The 19,706-nt window shown below is 55.3% G+C and overlaps 4 protein-coding genes across 4 annotated transcripts; 3 read left to right on the top strand and 1 right to left on the bottom strand.

Moving 5' to 3' along the window:
- Positions 1-9,111: 9,111 nt before the first annotated feature.
- On the top strand, positions 9,112-10,284 carry E0L32_011684 (uncharacterized protein; the record flags this gene model as incomplete). Its single annotated transcript, XM_031134441.1, has 5 exons — positions 9,112-9,768; positions 9,844-9,891; positions 9,957-9,989; positions 10,059-10,142; positions 10,219-10,284. 5 exons carry the CDS (start codon positions 9,112-9,114, stop codon positions 10,282-10,284), a joined length of 888 nt encoding a protein of 295 aa, XP_031000108.1.
- A 2,564-nt stretch (positions 10,285-12,848) lies between these two features.
- On the top strand, positions 12,849-14,552 carry E0L32_011683 (uncharacterized protein; the record flags this gene model as incomplete). The annotated part of the gene is made up of 3 exons (XM_031134440.1): positions 12,849-12,972; positions 13,191-13,628; positions 13,732-14,552. 3 exons carry the CDS (start codon positions 12,849-12,851, stop codon positions 14,550-14,552), a joined length of 1,383 nt encoding a protein of 460 aa, XP_031000107.1.
- Positions 14,553-15,747: 1,195 nt separating this feature from the next.
- Positions 15,748-16,350, top strand: E0L32_011682 (uncharacterized protein; the record flags this gene model as incomplete). The annotated part of the gene is made up of 1 exon (XM_031134439.1): positions 15,748-16,350. One exon carries the CDS (start codon positions 15,748-15,750, stop codon positions 16,348-16,350), a length of 603 nt encoding a protein of 200 aa, XP_031000106.1.
- Positions 16,351-16,921: 571 nt separating this feature from the next.
- E0L32_011681 (uncharacterized protein) lies at positions 16,922-17,953 on the bottom strand (the record flags this gene model as incomplete). The annotated part of the gene is made up of 5 exons (XM_031134438.1): positions 16,922-17,083; positions 17,162-17,262; positions 17,354-17,512; positions 17,713-17,760; positions 17,863-17,953. 5 exons carry the CDS (start codon positions 17,951-17,953, stop codon positions 16,922-16,924), a joined length of 561 nt encoding a protein of 186 aa, XP_031000105.1.
- Between the last annotated feature and the right edge of the window lie 1,753 nt (positions 17,954-19,706).

Here is a 19,706-nt window from a genome sequence, read left to right as displayed (position 1 = left end):
ACTGGGCCTAGTTATCGAGAGGAGAGAGAGAGAGAGCGAGAACGTAGTTAGTCGGGGCTCGACTGACGTGTGCGGACGTGCGCGGATCTGATCTTGCGTAACCGGCCTGTGTGTGTGCCTGGTTCCTTGACCCCGGCCCTGACTCACATACACACGTCTGTCTGTACCTGCATTTGGCTGCACCTGGTCGAGGAGTACGGAGTAAGCCTGGGCAACAATCTTGCAGCGCCTAGCATGAATTCTAGAAACACAGCTTAGATATCGAAGTAGATATTCTTCAACCCGCCCGCGAGAGACTGACTCGTACTGGCGCTAGATCAGATAGACAGTCAAGAACGAACGGCTTGATACATGAGCTGATCGTCTCGACAGCTGCAAGGGAGGATGGAAAACAGGGTACAGAGTGGAGACAAATGGTAAGAGAACAAGGACGGTTCACGCAAAAGGGAAGCAGGCTTCTCGAGAGTGAGCACCAGCGGCAATGGAAACATGCGTCGAGCAAACTGCAGCCATCTCTTGATTCAGAGTATGTGTCACCCCGGCGACCCTTGCCCTTGGCTGACAGAGGAGCATCTGAGAGAAAGAGATTGAGAGAGGGAGAGAGAGAGAGAGAAATGATGGCATCTCCAAAGGCGGTGCCAAGTACCTCGTAAGCCGTGAGCTTGGGTGCGGTGTGCAAAGGACAGGCCAGAGCTCGCAACGACACCAGACGACCCCTTGCCCGGCGCGAGAGCCATTTGTTTCGGTCCCATTGTTTCTATGCCTGAATGACAGAGGAGCCCACCCAGATCGAAGAGCCTCGTGTCCTGTGCGCGCCGCCCTGGCAAGGGCATGCACGTACGCACGGAGGAGATGACGTGAATGGGGAGGCAAGGAGCAAGGAGCAGGGAGCAACGCGTAAGGAGAGGGGCGGATGGGACTGTCAACATCGATCGAACGAGAACAGGTACCGAGCTGGTGGTGGGAACACAGCACGAGCTTGGCCTGGCTAATGAAAGACGCCGCCTGGAGGGGATGCCGATACGGATGCCTGCTCGTCCACAGAGCAGGCAGGCCAACGGCGCCGTTGTCGGGCGACGGCGGTAGTTGCAGAACAACGCGCGACCCGGTCCCAGACCTTGGCTGTGGGCTGGGGAGGGTTTGGCGACTCAGCACACACGCGCTACCTCCCTAACCTAGGCAGGTAGTCGTCGACGATGGTCTTGGTGGTCAGTGCCACGCTCCGTACCTGGGTCGAGGCGGTTTCAATGCAAGGACTCAAGCGTGCCGTTGTGTGTTTGACGATACACGGGGCCGGTTTGTTTCGTCGTCGTTGCTTCAAGGCTGTTACAGACTGCTCGCTAGCCTCCACCTGCAGCCCGTCGATTGGTCCGCCCGAGGCCAGCCCTGCCACGGGTCCAGGCCTTCCCGGGACATCGATGCCCCCTTGTTCGTCCCAAGAACGAAAGGGGAAAGAAGAACAGCTGGATCGAGCATTGGACTCGAGTCTGACCAGCGCTAACGGGGTCCTGAAATAGCGCACCGTTAGGGGATCCAGGCGACCCAAGGACCGTCGGGTTCTCGCTAGCGAAGGCCACCTGAACTCCACCCGCACGGTTTGACATCCAACCACCATTGAAACGAGATCGTGTTTCCATCCAGAAATCTCGATACCCTGGCCAAGGCCTCGATTCAACCCAAGCCACCCTTGCGTTTGCCCGCCCTTTGCTCTCCAATTTATTTCCTCTCTGGGGGTTTCATTCTCTGGCCTTCTCCTTGTTGCTCCTTTTCGTTTCCTCTTCTGAATCGCGACGTGCAGCCAAGTTGCCCTTGACCAAACAAACGACCAGTTCTGTCTCTCTCTCTCTCTTGGCAATGCTCATGCTCATGCCGATACTCATGCTCATGCTCATTCTCTCGTACCGAGGTGATCAAAAGAAGGGTCTTCGCGCAAACTCTGATCCCGGATAGTCTAGATGGTCTCCCTTGTCGCTGACTTTCTCCAAGAGACTGAGCAAACAGCAGCCGCAGCTACCTACCTTAGGGTAGCCTTGCTTCCACCCCTCTTCTCTTACCCATGCGACATCTCCATCTTGGTGTGTTTGTGTGTCCAGATGCACACACTAACGCGAGGTACGGGACGCCACCCGCTGGCCTCGTTGGGACGGTGTACTTCTACCGAGTGCAGCTAGTCAAGAGCCGCCGAATGGCATCGGCAAACCTTTCCTCGCCTCTGATTCATGGGCTGCAGTCATCAGCCCGGGACTGCTCACAGGCGCGCCTTGGCGGTAGCTCTGGCACACCGGTTCCGGTCCAGGAATCGTCTCCCTTGAAACTCGCTAAATCCCTGGTTCAATTTCAGTCTCGTGTCAAGATTTTGCCTCGCTCGCCATCCATCTCGAACCTGGCAAGCCTAGATTTGCGTCCCTCGCCCTCGCCCTCGGCTTCCTAAGATGAGATCACAGGGCTGGCCTGTGACTTGGACACGCGCCTGCGCAAAGCATATTGCTTGACCACTAAGGCGGGACGAAACAACTCGCTCCAAGTCTTGTACAAGAAGAAACACTTCTCGGCGAGGCTTGGGCAAGGCGGGGTCCGAAGGCACCCCCCGAGACTCGCACAGCTCGTTCTTCTTCCATGAATATCTCAGGCCGGGGCCCCTCTGGCTCACCCCCCAAAAGGCATACCGTGGCGAGCCTACTGCAGCAATGCCCGGGCACTGGACAAGCAATCCTTCACAAGAGTGATCATCCAAACTCAAGGCTGTTCCTTCAGGCCAAGACCCGTGCATGAACATGACGGTGATCAATGCGGCATTTCAGAGGAGGGAGATGCCCGGACTGGACCGGGGCTTTGATCAACCAGAGTCACCCGTCTGCGATGCTTGGTACCATGATTATGCGCCGGATGGCGCCCGGTCTTGTCAGTCCAGCCATGGCTGCCGAGGTGTCTCTACACGCTGTGTCAAAGGATCTCCAGATGCGGCAGGCAGGCAAGATGGCCATCGTTCGAGCTTCTGGAAGGCGGATACGATCGCCTCAACCCGTGCAGGTTCGGCCAGGACTCGACGGATCCATCTGAGACGAGGTAATTGCTGACTTTGTTCCTTCAAAAGGCGCTCGCGGGGCCAGCCATCTATGCGTAGTCTCGTCGAGGAGGGAGGCCTTCCAGAGGGCGACGTGTACACTGATCATCGCGAGCTGGTGGATGGACGGACGTTACTATATCATTGAACTACAGGGCACATTAGATGGGCCGGTCAGCGTGGCTCTATGTGACTCTTGCTAGGCCTCTTCCCACGTCGGAGGGTCTGGTTGCGTTCTTCTTTGTCGACACGGACATCACCTCTGGAAGAACCGGTGCTCCTTTTCGGAACAGGGCTGATCCGATCTTTTCGAAGTACAAATGTCTGTGTTCAGACGATAGACATCAGTCATCCAAGCCGACCAACATAGATTTGGCGGCGCTTGGAGCCATGGGCCTGCCAATTACGCGGCAAACGATCTACATTGAGGAGACCGAGGCGAACCTGGAAATGCTGAGAGGTGTGCGTGGAACGGTGCATCATTTGACAATCTGACCCATCTACCGCTGAACGCTCGTCTGATGTTGACGTTCTCGCCTGTGGAAGTCTCGAATGCGCTCATCTTTATGGTGGCAGACCTGGTTGCCAGCGATGCTGTGCTATGCATCCAGTTGAGACGAGCTCCATCAATCATGGGGACTCGTATTGGTACCCGTGGCTGATAAAACTTGCCGCCACCGCTTTGGAAAAGTCTTGCGAACACTCCCTGGTGTCCTATGCCCAATGCCGTGGATCTCATTGCATCATGTCGTATGAAAGGGAGAAGGCATGGAGCTGAGGAAGGCCAACTGATCCAGCGTGGTCATCCTCGAGACTGCGAGACTAGAGAAGGCAGACGTGTATCGGCCAGTGCATAAGAGAGCAGGACGAGTTATCGCGAATTGAGTATGAGAGTGATGCATGGTGATGATATTTTGGAGACAGAAGGAGGGGGGGGGGGGAGGGTGCAGATGAGCATGTTTGGCTAGGTTTCTTGCATGAATGGCATCGTCTGATGTCTTGCTCCTTTCGCATCCTGGAAATGCTCGCGCTCTTGGACCGTGGTGGAGAACCTATCAAGAGTTGAAACAGAACGCAGGTGAGAGGTCTTGGAATAGAAGCAGGATGGCAGAGGGTGGGTAACCATGTCAACCGTGCCCTCCCCTTTGCATAAATGACCTTCATAGGCAGACGGCTCAAACAGATGTCTTGCTGTCGTGGGCGGGGTGCGACTGGGGCGGTTTCATGACGGATGGGAGCGCATCATATGTGCTGGGCTGATGAGAAACATGGCAAGAGCCCGCGTTCGAAGATAGTTGCCAGTAGTCTGCGATGAGGGCCCAGGTTGCTGGAGGGAACGAAAGGGTAGGCCGTGTGAATGCCTGCTGAGCAAGAGGGCAATAGACCAGCACGAATGGTCAAGAACGCGCAGAAATCTGACCGCCATCACACCTCGAATGAGTCCTTTGTCATGTCGGATGAAGGCCGAATCATTGTCGTTGGTTATCACCTGCACCTGGGGCTCGGAGCAACATCAGCACCTGTGGCAGATCGGAGATCCTTGGATCCAAGGGAAGCTGACGATTGGAATGAGGCGTGGCATACATGATCCGGATGGCATAGCTTCGCAGAGCACTCCAACTCTGCCATTCAAGGCGCACCTAGTTTTGATGATAATCCTGTGTCGTGGGAAGAAGGACAAATAGAACAAAGCAAGGCATGTGGCACACTGGGCGTGCGAGTGAGACAGAAGTCCTGGAATGCTGCAACTACCTGCTTTACCTTCAGTATTGCTTGAAGTAAGGTAAAGTAAGGAAGTGTCCAAACTTAAGTTGGTAGTGGTATTCCGAGTTGAGCAGAAGGGTACTCGGTAGTGGATGATGATGGAGACAGGACCGTTGGCTCTTTGGCAGGTTCTTATGCCAGGCAAACACGGCATGTACATGTAAGTACAGTACCTTGCCTCAAAGGACCGGCTAGGTAGGTTACGAGGTTACCCTGGCGCTGGAGGCACGTAGAAGTTGGGCGCTTGCTTTCCAGTGACGGGCCTGCATTGGTGAAGCTTGGCACGGGAGTTGTCAGCAGAGCTAGTGGCCGCCGCCTCGTGTTAGGTACCGCCCACACGGTAAATCAAGCCCCTGAGGCTCGCCTGGGTAAGGGTTCCAAGGTTGCAAGGGCTTCAGAGGCAGAACAACACCTCCGGATGTCTCTATGGGAGAAAACCAGATTACGGAGTAGGTTCTGGGGCTGACCACCCACGATGGTGCCCTGCAGCCGGGCCTCTTATGTCTAACATCAAGCTCGGGAAGGTCTACGTAAAGCAAACCGTCTGGTCTCCGACTTCCACTTGCCTTCAGGAGGATGGCCTCGTCAAAGGATTGTTGGTCTACTTGGAAAGAACTACTACTTCGTAGAACAGCTGGGTAACAAGGACCCGGGGAATGAAGCTTGGCGGGTCCCGAGACCAGAGCTGGTGCCAAGAGATGACCTCGGGTCCGCATGTATTGAGCAGAAGTACCTAAACTGTAGCATGAGGAGAGCGTACTCTGTAATGCGCTCTTGGACGCTCTCTTTGGTCCCGAGCAACTTGAAATACCAGACATACATGTAGGACACGTGGAGACGATGATGGGTTAAGCCGAGGCCTGCTGATAGACGGGTAGATCTCTGAGCAAAGAGATAATAGATAGCAATAGCAGGTCGTCATTCCATCCCGCGCAAGTGATTCCTTTCCCCAGAGTAACACCATGACATGGCATTCTCATTCTTTGTCTGCGGCGTCCGCTCGTAATGGCAACCGCAGAACACCAATTTTGAATGAAACACTTCGAGCTAGATCAACTTGTGCATGTTGCTGGATAGGTAGCTCCTCTATGTTACCTTAGGTACCTTATGTAGGTACCTACCTACCTAGGTACCTAAGGTAGGTAGGGAGGTAGGTAATTTGGCTGGGGTCCGCGAGTGACAACGCCTCAATATTGTGATCTCGCGAGTACCTACGAACAAGTACAGTGGGGCCCTTAGGTGAAGTAACCACTCTTGTGCGTCTCTAGGTACGCGGCTCTGGGGTACCCTCTACCTCGGTACCTCTGCTCTGTCACGTCATTGCACATACACCCAGAGTACACAACACAGAGAAACACAGGCACACACGCACATTCCACTGCGGTCGCACAGGACTTGGCCAGCATCGTGTTGGGGTTAGCCACTGGTTCCTGTGCGACGAGCAATACTGCACACTCCCGTCCTGTCTTGCAGTGGCTGGCCAGATTAGCTACATTACCTACATACCAACCTTACTTTTTGGCTGTGTGAGAGCCGGGGGAGGGAGAAAGGCTTTGCTGGCGACTCGAACAATGCCAGCCAGCCAGCCATCAGCCAGCCCCGCGACCAAGAAGGGAAAAGGAAAAGACCGGGTTGTGCGAGAAAAGACAGACAAACGAGGAGGTAACGGGTGACTGATCTCTGCACCGCCTCTCCAATTTGAGAAACGAGCCAATCAGGAGCGCGCAAAACACGCAGCCAAAAGCCAAAAAAAGAGCGTTGCTGCCAATCAGAGGCCGCCAAGAAGTGGGCCGCAGGCAAAAGAACGCAGCCCCACCAAGCCCACCTCCCTTCACCTTCCTTCCACCTTGCACCTGCCAGCTCTACAGACCAGACTTCGGGACTGTGGGATCGATAGGTAGGCAGGTACCAGCCACCCCAGTCTTCCTTCGTTCTCTTCCTCTTCTCTCTTTCCAAGCTCCATCCGTCCAGAATCAGTGAGTCTCTGTTTTCTCCTGTCGACGCGACCAACCCATCCAGTCTCGCTCTCTCTCGTCCACCCAATCGTGCCAATCCAACAGAGGCTGTCTCCAGTCTGACTCTTTTTTTTTTTTTTTTTTGCCTCCCACGCCTCCTTCCCTCCCTCCCTCCTTGTCGCGAACTCACGCGGCCTCCCCTCCCCACTTGGCAAAGCTCCAGCTCCAGCCCACTCCTGCCGATACTTGTTTCCCTTCTCCCTCTTCTTTAAGCCCCTGGTACTGTACCTCGACCGCTCTTTCCTCCATCCTCTTCTCCTCCCGCAAAACCCCCAGCAAGCAAGCGCCCAGCCCTGCGTCTCCGGAAGGCGGTGTCATTTTGACTGTCATTTGACGAGAGAATAGAGCTTCCCTTGCTCGAGACTTTGGTGGTGACCTGGACTCAAGTACAACTGTACCTTCTGACATCCCCAAAAAGTCCACATTTATCTCTCATTCACACATTTTATGCACACGACGCCTTAATACACCATAGCAAAGCAGTAAGTACCTTTTTTTCCCCCTTCACCCTTGTTTCCCCAGCCTCGCATGTCACTGGACATGTTCAATCCAAAAAAAAAAAAAGGACTTGGACCTCGAGACCATCGACTCGAGATGACATCGATGGCGATGGTGCGCGCGCACACAACATGCGTGATGTCGCAGTCTGCTCCAACACCCGGGCAGATGCGCATCGCCATCTGATGTTCGCTCCGACTCGACCTAGGCCGACGAAGCCGGCATGCACACGCAGACTGTTTGGCCAGTGAGGGGGGGGCCAAATACAGTCGCGAAAGGTGCTTGTCGCTCTGTGCATCTACGGGCGCGCCCGGATAGTCGAGATCATCCTGTATCCTGCTTCTGCTGCTGTGGCTCTGTGCTGCTGCTGCCGCTGCTGCCCGCATCTCTGCGCGTGCGTGTATGTACGCGCGCATGACCTCAGCAAGCAGCAGACAGCGCGCACCCAGTGCACTCGAAGCTGCGACAGTCCAGTCTCTTGGTCATTGAGCAGCCCTGCCCTCGATTGGTCTCTCGGCCCTCTCTCATCATTCCAATTTCACCCAGGCCCTTGTTTTTGTTGATTTGTTTGGAAAATAGCGCTGAAACATTGCAATCATTCTCTTTTGTTCGCTTTCTCGATACTTGTCGAGACCCTTGGATGGGCCAGGTACCCAGACTGACGCACACAGTTACATATTCCACCATGGAGCAGTGGCAGGTCGGCCCTGTACCGGAGTACATCTATGGCAACTCCACCAACCACCCCCAGGAGATGCAGTAAGTACCACCGTTTTATGTACCTCTCTCTCTTCCTTGCTGGACTTCTGGCTTGACCTCCCTCTTTGGCGGCGGGCGGTGGCCACACACACTCGCACACACACACACCTTCCTTCTTGTCAAGATCCCGGGGTTGGCTGCACCACCAGTTCAGCTTTCGATTGCAATTGCAAGCTCTGCGCTGTTGTCACTTGCTGTCCAGCCTTGGACAAGAATACATGCATCGACCAACCAACCAAGCCATCCTAGCCTCCATCCTCTTCATCCCAATCTCAGGCCCCAACCCCCATCCAACGTACCTAGACACATATTCATACATACTCTACCCCATCCACCCATTCTGATCACCTCGTCATTCTCCTCCCTCTCCACCGTTACCTCTCCTCTACCTTCGCCTCTCGTCACTCCACCCCCCCTCCCCTTCCATCCTGCATGGGCTTGAGCGAGCGACCAAGCAGGCAAGGGAAACGAGCAGCTCGACAGCTCGACGAGCCAAAGCTCCTCCTTATATGTACCTGATGTACCTGGGCCTCCCCTCCCCTCCTCACCACCGCACAGTCCCAACCTTCTGAATCCTTTGGGACTCCTGTGCCTTCTCCTCTCCGTACCGTACCTACACCTACCTGCCTGGCCGCACGACTGCCACCCCGGAGGAAAAAAAAAAAAAAAAAAAAAAGGCCACGGCCGAGAAGTCACAGAACCATTACCACTAAATCGTCATCATTCCCGGCCCTCTTCTTGCAAAGCCTGGCTCCCTCCTCTCCCCCGCACACCCACTCAACCTACCTTGGCCCCGCTGAGACTTAGCCGTACCTTTTCCCTGTCCTTCTTCCTACCCTCCCTCCACCCTCCACACCCGTCTCGGCGCCGTCGCTGCCTTGTCCCCGGCTCTACGGCGCACTCCGTGGTCGCGGTCGCGGTCGTCTTCTGCCGCCATCAATGAAGAAGGCGAGGCCCGACATAGCGCAGCAGCCATGGGCGACCCAGCCGGGCCCCCAAGCCAGGGCGCCCATGCAGCAGCAACCTCAGTTGCAACCTCAAGTCCAGTCGCCGTTTGCTAACGCTCCCCCTTCGTGGTATAGCCCTGGCCATCCCTATCAGCAACACATGGGACGCCGTAATGATGGCATGCCCGACTTTCGATACGGTGCTCCTCCCCAGCAGCATGCTCAGCAGCACCAGCCCTCTCCAGTGCAGCCGCCCATGAACGTCAACCAGCAGCACGCTCAGCAGCACGCTCAACATCAGCCACAACATGCCCCCCAACCTCCCACCCCACAGCAGCAGCAGCAGCAGCCCCCGCAAGCTCAGCCGCAACCCCCTGCCCCAGCGCAGCCCGCGCCGAGCCGCCAGCGGAAGCGCCCTGCCCCCGCGCCATCTCCGGTTGCGCCTCCCGTGCAGCCCCCTCCCCAAGCGCAGCCGCAGACTCAGGTCCAGCCTCCCGCCCCGGGCACTCCTGCCGCTCCGACCAGCGTGCCTGTCCCGACCCCCGTTCCGACCCCTCAGACTGCTCCTGCCGCGCAAGCGCCCGCTGCCGACGATGCCAATGCTACGCCGTCGCAGCCGCCCGCCAAGAAGAGCCGCACCAACACACCTTGGACGCCTGCTGAAGAGCAGCGGCTCAAGCAGATGAGGGATGCGGGAAATAGCTGGGCTGAGATTGCCAAGGTATGTACAACACCATCGGAAGGCACGGCCCTGGCTGAATGGCGCCTCGATGACTGACACTGAATCCCTCCGCAGACTTTCCCCTCTCGTACAGAAGGTAGCGTCAAGAAGCACTGGTATAAGGTTTGTCGCTGTCCCGCTCGACGTCTCTCTCGGGTCTCCGCTTGCCCTCTGCTAACCCCACACAGGATATGCATTATGCAGAGTTCGCCGAGGACGAGGTAAGCATCCCTTCTCATTGTCTCTGAAGAGCCTCATTTGTATCAGCATTGTGCTGACGCAGACAACAGAGCCAAGCTTTGCTCAATGCCATCAAGGAGTACGAGAACAATAAGTGGAAAGTTATTGGCCAGAAAGTCGGCAAGCCGGCCAAGGTTCGTTGTCCTCGACTCTACATATTCTATGCATACCCATCACATGCTGACATTCTCTTCCCTTTGCCCCCCACAGGCTTGCGAACAATATGCCAAGGAACACTTTGCCGAGCATTTCCAATCGAGCTCTGGAAAACGCTAACAGCTCTGCCGCGGATTGCGACCTGATCAGCCATCTTCCATCCAGCGGCGAGCGTTATGATGGACGGCTGTCGGCGCCTGTCAGAGGTTCTCCCTCCTGACTCGGAAGCTATATATGTCTTGCCGCGCGACTTCGTCCATCCTGCGAAACGATATCCCTTGTTCTTTTTTCTTGTTCTTTTCTTCCCTTACATGTGGCTGTCGGCTTCTTTTCTTGACTCGATAGTGGCGGCGTCTCATTCGTGCTTTCACAAGGCTCGCAAGGCAATGGCGGAAGGAGAGTTGTCGAACGGGAGAGGCGCTGACGGGAACGTCAGTATCGAATGTCTGCCCGAGTCGGTGACGGATATCAGCACGACGGTGGCTTTCGTCTGTCCCTGGTTCTCGACATTTTTGTCTACTTTTTACTGTATGGATTTGTTTGGTATGTTGTTGGGGGGGGCTAGGTCAAGGTTTACAGGGGAGTACGGACTTGGACTCGGTCACGAGGTATGCTCACGCGAGAGGTTGTCGTGTTACTCGCTGCCTGGCCATGGCTGGTCTAGGGTTGCACTCTGGGCACCTGCGGATGCTGGAGGAAACCAGATACTACTTGTAGGGCAATTATATTTTTGTGCGCGATGGAAGATAGAGGGACGGGAAAGCTGCTTTTTCCATTGTTATGACTAGGCTTGGGAGCTGGCGACTGAAAAAGTGAGGATCTGGGTAATAAAGGTGTTGATACAAGAGAAGTGAGTGGGCGAGCTACACTGGATCGTGATCTGTTTTCGGTGGTCTTGGAAGCCGATCTACCCAAGGTAAATGGTCCATACCCAACAAATATCCCTCTCTCTCCACAAGATTGAAAAGGGCTGGCGGGTCGGCTGGTGGGCTCGTATCAGGTCCGGTCATATCAAATGTACAAGTAGAGGTAAGGTACGGAGTAAGGTAGCCAAGTGGGCGGGCGTGGCGGCGCTTGCATGAGACTACAGAGCCAAGCTTTAATGAACCCCCCTCCCTTTCCCCCACACCAAGAACCTCCCCTGATCTGGAGGCTCATGCCTCGCACTTGGTGAAACAATACGAGAGAAAGGTTGACGAGGCGGGCTGGCCATAGGCAAGGAAATTCATAGATGACCAAAAGCCGTAGGCAATGCAGTTGTGTGTCAGTATCTACCTAACCTAATATCAAATATCCCGTCTGGATATGTGCTGCTATGCGGCATGCGCATGCGAGCTGGAGCTCGCCTTTCTGCAGAGTACCTACCTACCTTGCTTGTAGGTACCTACCTAGGTACTCTAGGGAGCTAAAGTAGCATTGTAGGTAAGGTAGGTTAGGTACAGGACCGAGCGAGTTTTCAGTACCTTGGATTGGCGGGCGGGAGCACGATCGATGGCTGTCGTGCAAGATGTTGACACCTGCTCGCGACTGCAAGGATGGACAGACGATGCAAGGCCCAGGGAGCTGCCGCAGGTGCTTTGGAGCCTCTCCTCGATCTGTTGTGAGCACGAAGACCGGGATACGTGACTCCGTACTTGTAGCATCTCCTCGCACCGCCCAACATCCAGTGTTCCCGCGTGGCGTGACCTGCTTCGAAAAGGCTCAGGCCGTTTGTTGTTTGGTTGCCACCATTCTAAACTTGGATATGGATTGGCATCCTGCAATGCCGGCTAGGCGAAAAGAGGCATGGACTCCATGACAGGGCCATGTAGACCTACCTCGAGCCTACGTACGCACGCCAAGCAGATTTTCCCTCCTGTGGTGGAGGGAGGCAGGGTGGGCTTGGTGGGTGGATTCGTAAACCCCCAGTGATCCCCCTGGGCCCTTTGCAACTCCCTGGCCTGACTGGAAGCTGGAGTGATTTTCTTTTTTCCCTTCTAATAACTACTTGTACAGACCTACTCTCCCCCCCCTTGGAAGTGCGACTCCACCAAACCTCGAGGCTTTCTTCACCTTCACCCCCATCTTTTCCACCTCGTCCTGTCCATCGTTTTGGCAAACCTCTCGTTTTTCTCCCCTCTCTCGCGTCTGCTTTCCCAGCTGTTGGATTCGTTTTCTTTCTTTGACGCGCTGAAAGCCGCAGCCTCAACTTGGTTCTGTGACGGAGCAGATCCACCCGGTCTTCTTGTTTCGGAAAGAAACAGCCAGCATAATCTTGTACCTATTACCTCGTTTTAATTGGGCTCGCCATCCTCGTCGTATCGTCGTCTCGTTGGCGTCGACAGAGGACGCGCACACCCGCTCCCCTCGCTCCCAACTTGTGTGTTTAAAGAGGACAACAAAGGAAGGTCTCTAGCGATCATCATCATCACCATCATCATCATCTTCCGCGTCCACGACCGACCTCGACTGTTCACCTACTTCCTCTGCGCTGCTGCCGCCCGCCTGCATCTCAGCATTCCAGCATTCCAGCATTCCAGCATTCCAGCCATCGCCGACGGCCCGTTGTCCATACACAAGCGGGAATAACCACAACTCTAGCATCTTGTGCCTCCTCGGGCCATCATCGCTTACCCCCGGACAGACAGCACTCTGCCATCATCTCTCCGATCGGAGCTCTAACCTCGCGTTTCTCTCCGACCAACATGATCCGATCGGTGCTTCCTGTGGGCGCCGCCCTACTTGGCTGCGCATCGACAGTTCTCGCTGCCGACCAGCCTACCTGCTCCCTTACGCAAAAATGCCCTGAATCGGCACCCTGCTGCTCTCGTAAGTTTCACTCCTCAACATCCCCTTTGACCTGGACCCCATGGCCCTGGGACGGTGTCGTCCTTCGTCCTCTGCCGACAAGGGGACCCGTGCGATGCTGTTGTGCTGCTATCGCACGAGCTGGAGCAGCTAGCGCTGCACCTTGGGGTGGCACCACAGCACATATCTCCTCTGATCGTACTAGCCCTCGGCCGTTTGCTGACTCGCCCTTGTTCAAGAATACGGCCAATGCGGTGTCGGTGCTTACTGCCTCGGCGGCTGCGATCCTCGCATGTCCCACACCCTGGACTCCTGCGTCCCCGCCCCCGTCTGCCAGAGCAAGAAGTACCCGATGACCAGCTTGGACGGCATCGTCGACGTCAGCAAGTATCTGGGCGACCCCAAGACGGCCGATTGGGTCGCCCAGGGCGAGCCCCTGCTTTTCGACGGCTCCGTCCTCCTGACCATGCCCGCCAAGTCTGTCGGCACCGTTCTCGCTAGCTCGACCTACATGTGGTACGGGAGCGTCAAGGCCAAGCTCAAGACCTCGCGCGACGCCGGCGTGGTCACCGCCTTTATCCTGCTCAGCGACGTCAAGGATGAGATCGACTACGAGTTTGTTGGTACCGAGCTGGACATTGCCCAGACCAACTACTACTACCAGGGCATCCCGAGCTGTAAGTATCAAAAGTCTCGAACGAGACGTGGCATTGGACGAGCCGCCGCGGAAGCATCGGGCCCCCGAGACAAGAGCTGAAGCTAACCCACGCGCCCGTCTAGATGTCAATTCCGGCAACATCACCGGCCTGTCCAACACCTACGACAACTTCCATGAGTACGAGATCCAGTGGACCCCGGACCAGATCACCTGGCTCGTAGACGGCAAGGTCGGCCGCACCAAGAAGAAGTCGGAGACGTTCAACGCGACCACCAACCAATACGACTACCCCCAGACCCCGGCCCGTGTGCAGCTGTCCATCTGGCCCGGCGGCGCCGACACTAATGCTAAAGGGACCGTCGACTGGGCCGGAGGCAAGATCGACTGGAACTCGGCCGAGATCAAGAACTACGGCTACTACTTTGCCACCTTTGGCGAGATCGAAGTCAAGTGCTTCGATGCCAAGTCGCCCCCCGGCACCAACACGGGCACGTCCTACACCTACAACAGCGCCAAGGGCACCAACGACACCGTCATCGACGGTGACAAGCCCACCATCCTCAAGTCCTTCCAGGGCACCGGTGTGGACATGGACAAGGGCGGCAACAAGGCCTCGGGCACCTCGAGCGGCTCCGCGTCTGATGCCACCCCCAACACCGTCCCCGGCGGCACCAGCACCGGCCCGGGCACCAATGGCCCGGCTGCCGGGAATGACAATGGCAGCGGCAGCGGCGGCTCCAGCGGCGGCGGCGGCGGCGGCGGTAGCGGCACCGACTCGGGCCCCAAGTGCGAATCGACGGGCTTCTCGCAGAGCTGTGGCGGCAACGGCAACAGCAACGGCAACAGCGGCAAGAGCGATGGCCAGAAGCTCGGCGGGGAGAGGATCCTCGGCGCGAGCGGTCTGGCTGCCGTCGTTGCGCTCGCGGGCATGCTGCTCCTGTAAGCTGTGCCTCGTGCAATGTCTTGTGGCCAATGGAGCTGCTTCCTTCTTTTTATAAACTGCATACTGCTGCCGGTGTCTGTCTTTTAATGGTCTGTCGTCTTTTCGATTCCCCGGCTCTTCCGGTCGACTACATGCGGGTATGGTTTGGTTTATTTTCCTTGATATACTTTATTCCGCCTCCTTGGCTCTCGGGTTGGCGGAGCTCCGTTATTTACGAACAAAACTTTTTAATGGCCTCGACACATGTAATACCAAACTGGTACAGGGGTCTGGAGCTTTGATGTGGCATGATGCCTCATCTGAGCTCTAGAGCTTGATGGAAGCATGCCAGGTACGCAGGAGGGAGGGAGGTAATGGCTCTCTGGGCCGTCCGCTCCTTTGAACGATCTATCAAAAGCAACGACGTGAGTGCGAGGGCTGTGCAAGGCCGTGTCGCTTGGAAAGAGCTTGTTCTCGTCGCTTTGGACGAAGATTCGCAAAAGCACTGACAGATGATGAAGTGATCCATGTGTATATACACCTGAGAGTATGTATTTGCGTAGGACGAGATGAAGAAATCAGTTCATGCAGTTCATGCGAGTTGGCATCCCCAGATTCCTTTTCGGGTTCTCGCGAGAACGGTCGACGACCTCGCGTGCCGCGCCTTGTAGTTGAGATGCCAAAATGGTTGTATCAAAGTTGGGCGACCTCTCATCTTGGATGCAAGTCTAAACGGCGCTGAAACCCGACCCTGGCCTGGCTCAACATCTGGGTGACAAGTGCGGTTCCACAGCTGTAGCTACAGGCCCGGTACAGGTATATGATGTACCTAACCCCACTACAGTCAGGGCCCAATAGCCGCCCAATCAGCGCCGCCAATTATTACAAGTCTTTAAGGTACTACCTACCTTCACTACTTACCTAAGTAGGTACACAACGCCTCTGCATCCGAGACCTTGGAGGTCAAGTTGAGAGAGAGAGAGGGAGAGCTCCAGTTCGAGTACTACCGAGAAGTATCGCTGTTCGGCTGCAATACTCTGTTCCCCCCCTTCCCTCACGCTTCCCAGACTCTTCATCGCTTCAAAAGTATTCTCGGCTGCGTCTATCTCTCTGCAACAAAGCACCAGCCGATCTACTCGGGGCCATCTAGCCAGGAGCCTCCTTCCCACCCTTTTCTGTGCCCGTGCCCACGTGCACGGATTACATTTGGGGCGCCATGTCCTCGTCTCAAAAGATCACGTCCAAGAACCTGTCCTACTCGCAGAACCTGCCGCCCTTTCTCGCCGCGCTGCGCGGGCAGCACGCGCCCTCGGACGCCGACGGGCCGGACCCCATCCTGGCCGCGCGCAGCCGGCGGCCGGCGGCCAGGCGCAGGGGCTCGGCGAGCGAGGACGCGCCGCTGGTGCTCGACGAGGAGGGCAACGTGGTCAGCGACGTCGCGGTCGGCGTCGACGGGAGCGTGTCGAGGAAGGAAGGGCCGCAGGACGGTGGTGCCACCGCTGGTGCTGCTGCGGCGGAGGAGGACGGCAAGACCCATGCGCAGAGGGAGGGTGAGAGGGTGGCCGGTATTGGCGCTGGCAAGAAGAGGAAGGTCGGCAGGGTTGTCGGCGGTGATGACGCCCAGGAGGAGGAGGAGGAGGGAAAGGGAGAACGGAACGAACCGGAGAGCAAGCATGCCGGGCAAGGAAAAGCGGGGCAAGGAAAACGACCAGAGAAGCACGGCGGTTCCGGCAGGGAGACCAAGGGAGACAAGACCCCCAAGAGCAAGAAGAAGGCCAAGAAGATCAAACTGAGCTTTGGCGACGCCGATGGAGACTGAGAGAGGCAAGCCGTGGGTGAATCACCGGCTTTTCGGCATTCTATCTACATTGCCAGCTGTTGCAGACCACCAGGCCGAAAAATGGCGGCGCCAGGGCCATGTCGACAAGCCGGCCCAGCCTTGGATATCGGTATTGGCAGGGTCCGAGCCGGGCTCGAGGTTCGCTGACTGCGACTTTCCGCATCGCACCTGGATGGGATCGATCTGCCCAAGGACGGATGAGTGGTCAGGCGTAACCTATTGCGGCGCAAAGGCGTGCTGTTACGGCACGCCAACCCGGCCAGAGCTCACGACACTGCACAGGCACTGCAGAGCCAGGCACACAGCCTTGATAGCGCCCCTTGTCACGGCAGCGGGGATTGCTTCAAAAGATTGAGTAGATCACACCTTAACATAGAAAACAATCTATACAGCTGCCACTGCCCGGGACTATTCTACACACACGCTGCAGATCTGCTGCTGACTCCATACTCATTGCTTTGCACCACCAAAGCCTCGCGCACCGCAGTGGTGCCGGCTGCACTGCTCTCATCTACTCCGTTCAGACCAAACACCGTGCCGTCATAACCACTTAGCGGTACTCGGGCTTGACAAAGTCGGCAAAGGTCTTGGGCTCCTCGTAGCCGTGGTGGTCGTGGCCGTGGCCATGGCCGTCATCCTGGGGGCCGACATACTCCATCTTGTAGACGCTGCCGCACTCGGGGCATCGCTCGATGGGGCGCTCACGGGACATCTGCATTCGGGAAAGAAATCACACGGATTAGTACATGGGCACGTGTGTATGCGTTTCGGCAAGGGTCAGAACACTTACGCCGAGCCAGTTGACAACGTGCGAGTCGGCGGGGGAGCCGGTGCAACCGACGTACTGCTCCTCGCCGGCGGAACGGACGCGGATCGGGTCAGCCATGGTACCTGTATCGTAACAGAGTCAGTCCACAATCGTAGTGTCAATCCGCGACGCGCGCGCGGGTGCCCGGATGGGAGGGGGGGGGGCCCAACTCACCGAGCCGGGAGGCATCGAGAGGTCGCATGTCGAAGACGTCGACACCCTCCATCTTGCCCATAATCTCGAGGCGCTCCAGACCGGTTGACTGCTCGACGTCGGTAGGAACAGTGCCGGGCTTGGCACCAGGGCCCAGAAGGTCGGCCGAGGTCTTGATCTCTATATTGCAGAAGAAAACAGCTCTGGTTAGCCTTTGCGCGCATCCTCTTTGGTTGTGAGTAGACAATGTCAACATGTCAATTGGTCGTCGAGAACGGCATGCGTAGCGTAGCTCGAATGAGGTTCCACCAGCATGGCATGTTTTGGGGAATCGTGGGTCGGTAACAGCTCGGCAATGGGGAGAGAGTATGGTATCGTACCGGACAGGCCCTTCACCTTGGTCGAGGTGTTGCTAGGGACGGCATCGACTATAGCAGAGGAAGAAAGGAGTCAGTTTAGGCAAGCCTCGTCAGGGCCGGGTGGTGAAGCAGCCGGCCGGGAGCTTGGAGCAGAGTGGAAAGATTTCTTACAGCGAACGATCGAGGTAGCAAAGCTGCGGCGGACGACGGGGGCGACGGCGGCCCGGCGGGCGACGGCGATGGCAGAGCGCTGCAAAAACATTGTGCGAGAGACCAATTGATGCGGTCGAGAGGTCAAGAGGTGTCTCGGTGGCGGGTTGGAGAGGGAGGAGAGATTCGGGGTTCTGGAGGAGAGGGAGGGATTTGTAGGCGCGGAAGGGAAATGGCCTGATGATGATTTTGGGGGGTGAGTTTCGGGGGGGAGTGAAGCACGGGCCACACCATGGTATTTTTTTGGGAATTGCTCATGTACTTTACTCCGTAGAGCAACGGACCAGGCCAGGTGCACGTGATCCCGGTCTGCCAAAAGTCATGTCATCTCGGTCTCGAGCATCCTCATTGGCCACTCACTACTCCGCATAGCTGCAACACACACATGGTGCACGAAGCTGAATACAGAACCTAAGGTAGGTACTTAACTTTAGGTATAGTAGTATGTATGTACAGCAGCATAGAGGTAAGGTACCTGAGTTACTTAGTTATATGGCTGTGGAACGAGCCATGGCTCTTCCCAGAGGCGCGTGCTATAAGTGTCAGAGGCTGGACATAAAAGGTATCCGGTACTGAAGGCTACTAGGGAATTCTCTTTTTAGTCTGACAATAAGCCTTCTGACAACAGTCTGTTTATTCTCTATCCAGCACACACAGCCGGTCTGTCCGAGTGTTCAAAGAGTCTTTGACAGCTGTTGAGGCTGCAAGACTGAGTTCATCAGGGTCAATGACGTTGCATCAGGTAGTATACAAACTACCTACTTTTGTCAACTAAGGGTCGGATCAATCGAATTCTATTCGTTGAGGTGTCTAATTCTAAGAGAGAAAAGGGGAAGGCCGCCAGGGGGCCGCCGGCCCTTTGAGGTGGCCCTAAAGAGCGGTATGGTTGGGCAGAGACAGCTCTACATACTAAATTTGCCCTGGGGTTGTCCTTAGTGGACCAGCCCCTTCTGATACACCCCTCTAGATCTCTGGAATCCGGGATTCCAGGAGATCTGAAGCTATTTCTATGTTCTAAATAGGAAATTAATGATTTTACTTGGTGTTAAAGACCAATTAGTCACTTCCGGCCTATTTAACTATATATTAGATATTAATATAGATATATATTAGGCAGGAGGTCCTATAGGGACTATCTCTTCTTACTATTAACTCTTATGCCTTTCTTATATATTCTGGTATATCCTATATAGCTCTGAATAACTCCTACTCTTTCTAATAATTAATCTAATAGTCTAGTAGTTATGATGCCTACCTTCTAAGGTAGAAGACTTAGGTTTAAACCTTAGTTAGATCTTTAAACTAGGTTTTAAATGCCTCTAAGCTTTAAGATATAGTTTTAAATAGTCTTAGCTAGGGTGTTTCTTAGGTTTATTAGCTTCTTATTTAGGTTGGCTAGACTAGGAGATTCTATAGGTTCAATCCCTATAGAGGATATTAATCTTTTTATCCTTCTCTTAAATAATAATAGAAAGAGATATATAGGAAATAATAGTATAGTACTTTCTATAAGTAGTTCTAATAGTTTAGTAATAGGATACCTATCTTTCTTAGTAGGAGGTCTAGGTTTAATTTCTAGTTAGATTTCTAAACTTCTTAGTATCTTTAGGTCTTAAGAAGTTCTTTTTATTTAGTATAACTAGAGACTACTATTCTTTTTACTAGTCCTAATCATCTCTTAATGTGACGATCCTTGATCCCAAGAGGCAAGACTACTTCGTAGGATCGGAAGCGTGTGGGTTTATGTAAGCAGTAAGTGATGGGCGCTGCTGAGCAATGGTGGTTGACTTGATCGTAGCTAAGAT

This window comes from Thyridium curvatum, assembly GCF_004353045.1.
Source record: "Thyridium curvatum strain D216 chromosome Unknown NODE_114_length_91424_cov_89.811965, whole genome shotgun sequence".
Classification (NCBI taxonomy): domain Eukaryota; kingdom Fungi; phylum Ascomycota; class Sordariomycetes; order Thyridiales; family Thyridiaceae; genus Thyridium; species Thyridium curvatum.
Note: the sequence above shows the minus strand (reverse complement) of the source record. Positions and strands in the feature narration are given on the sequence as shown.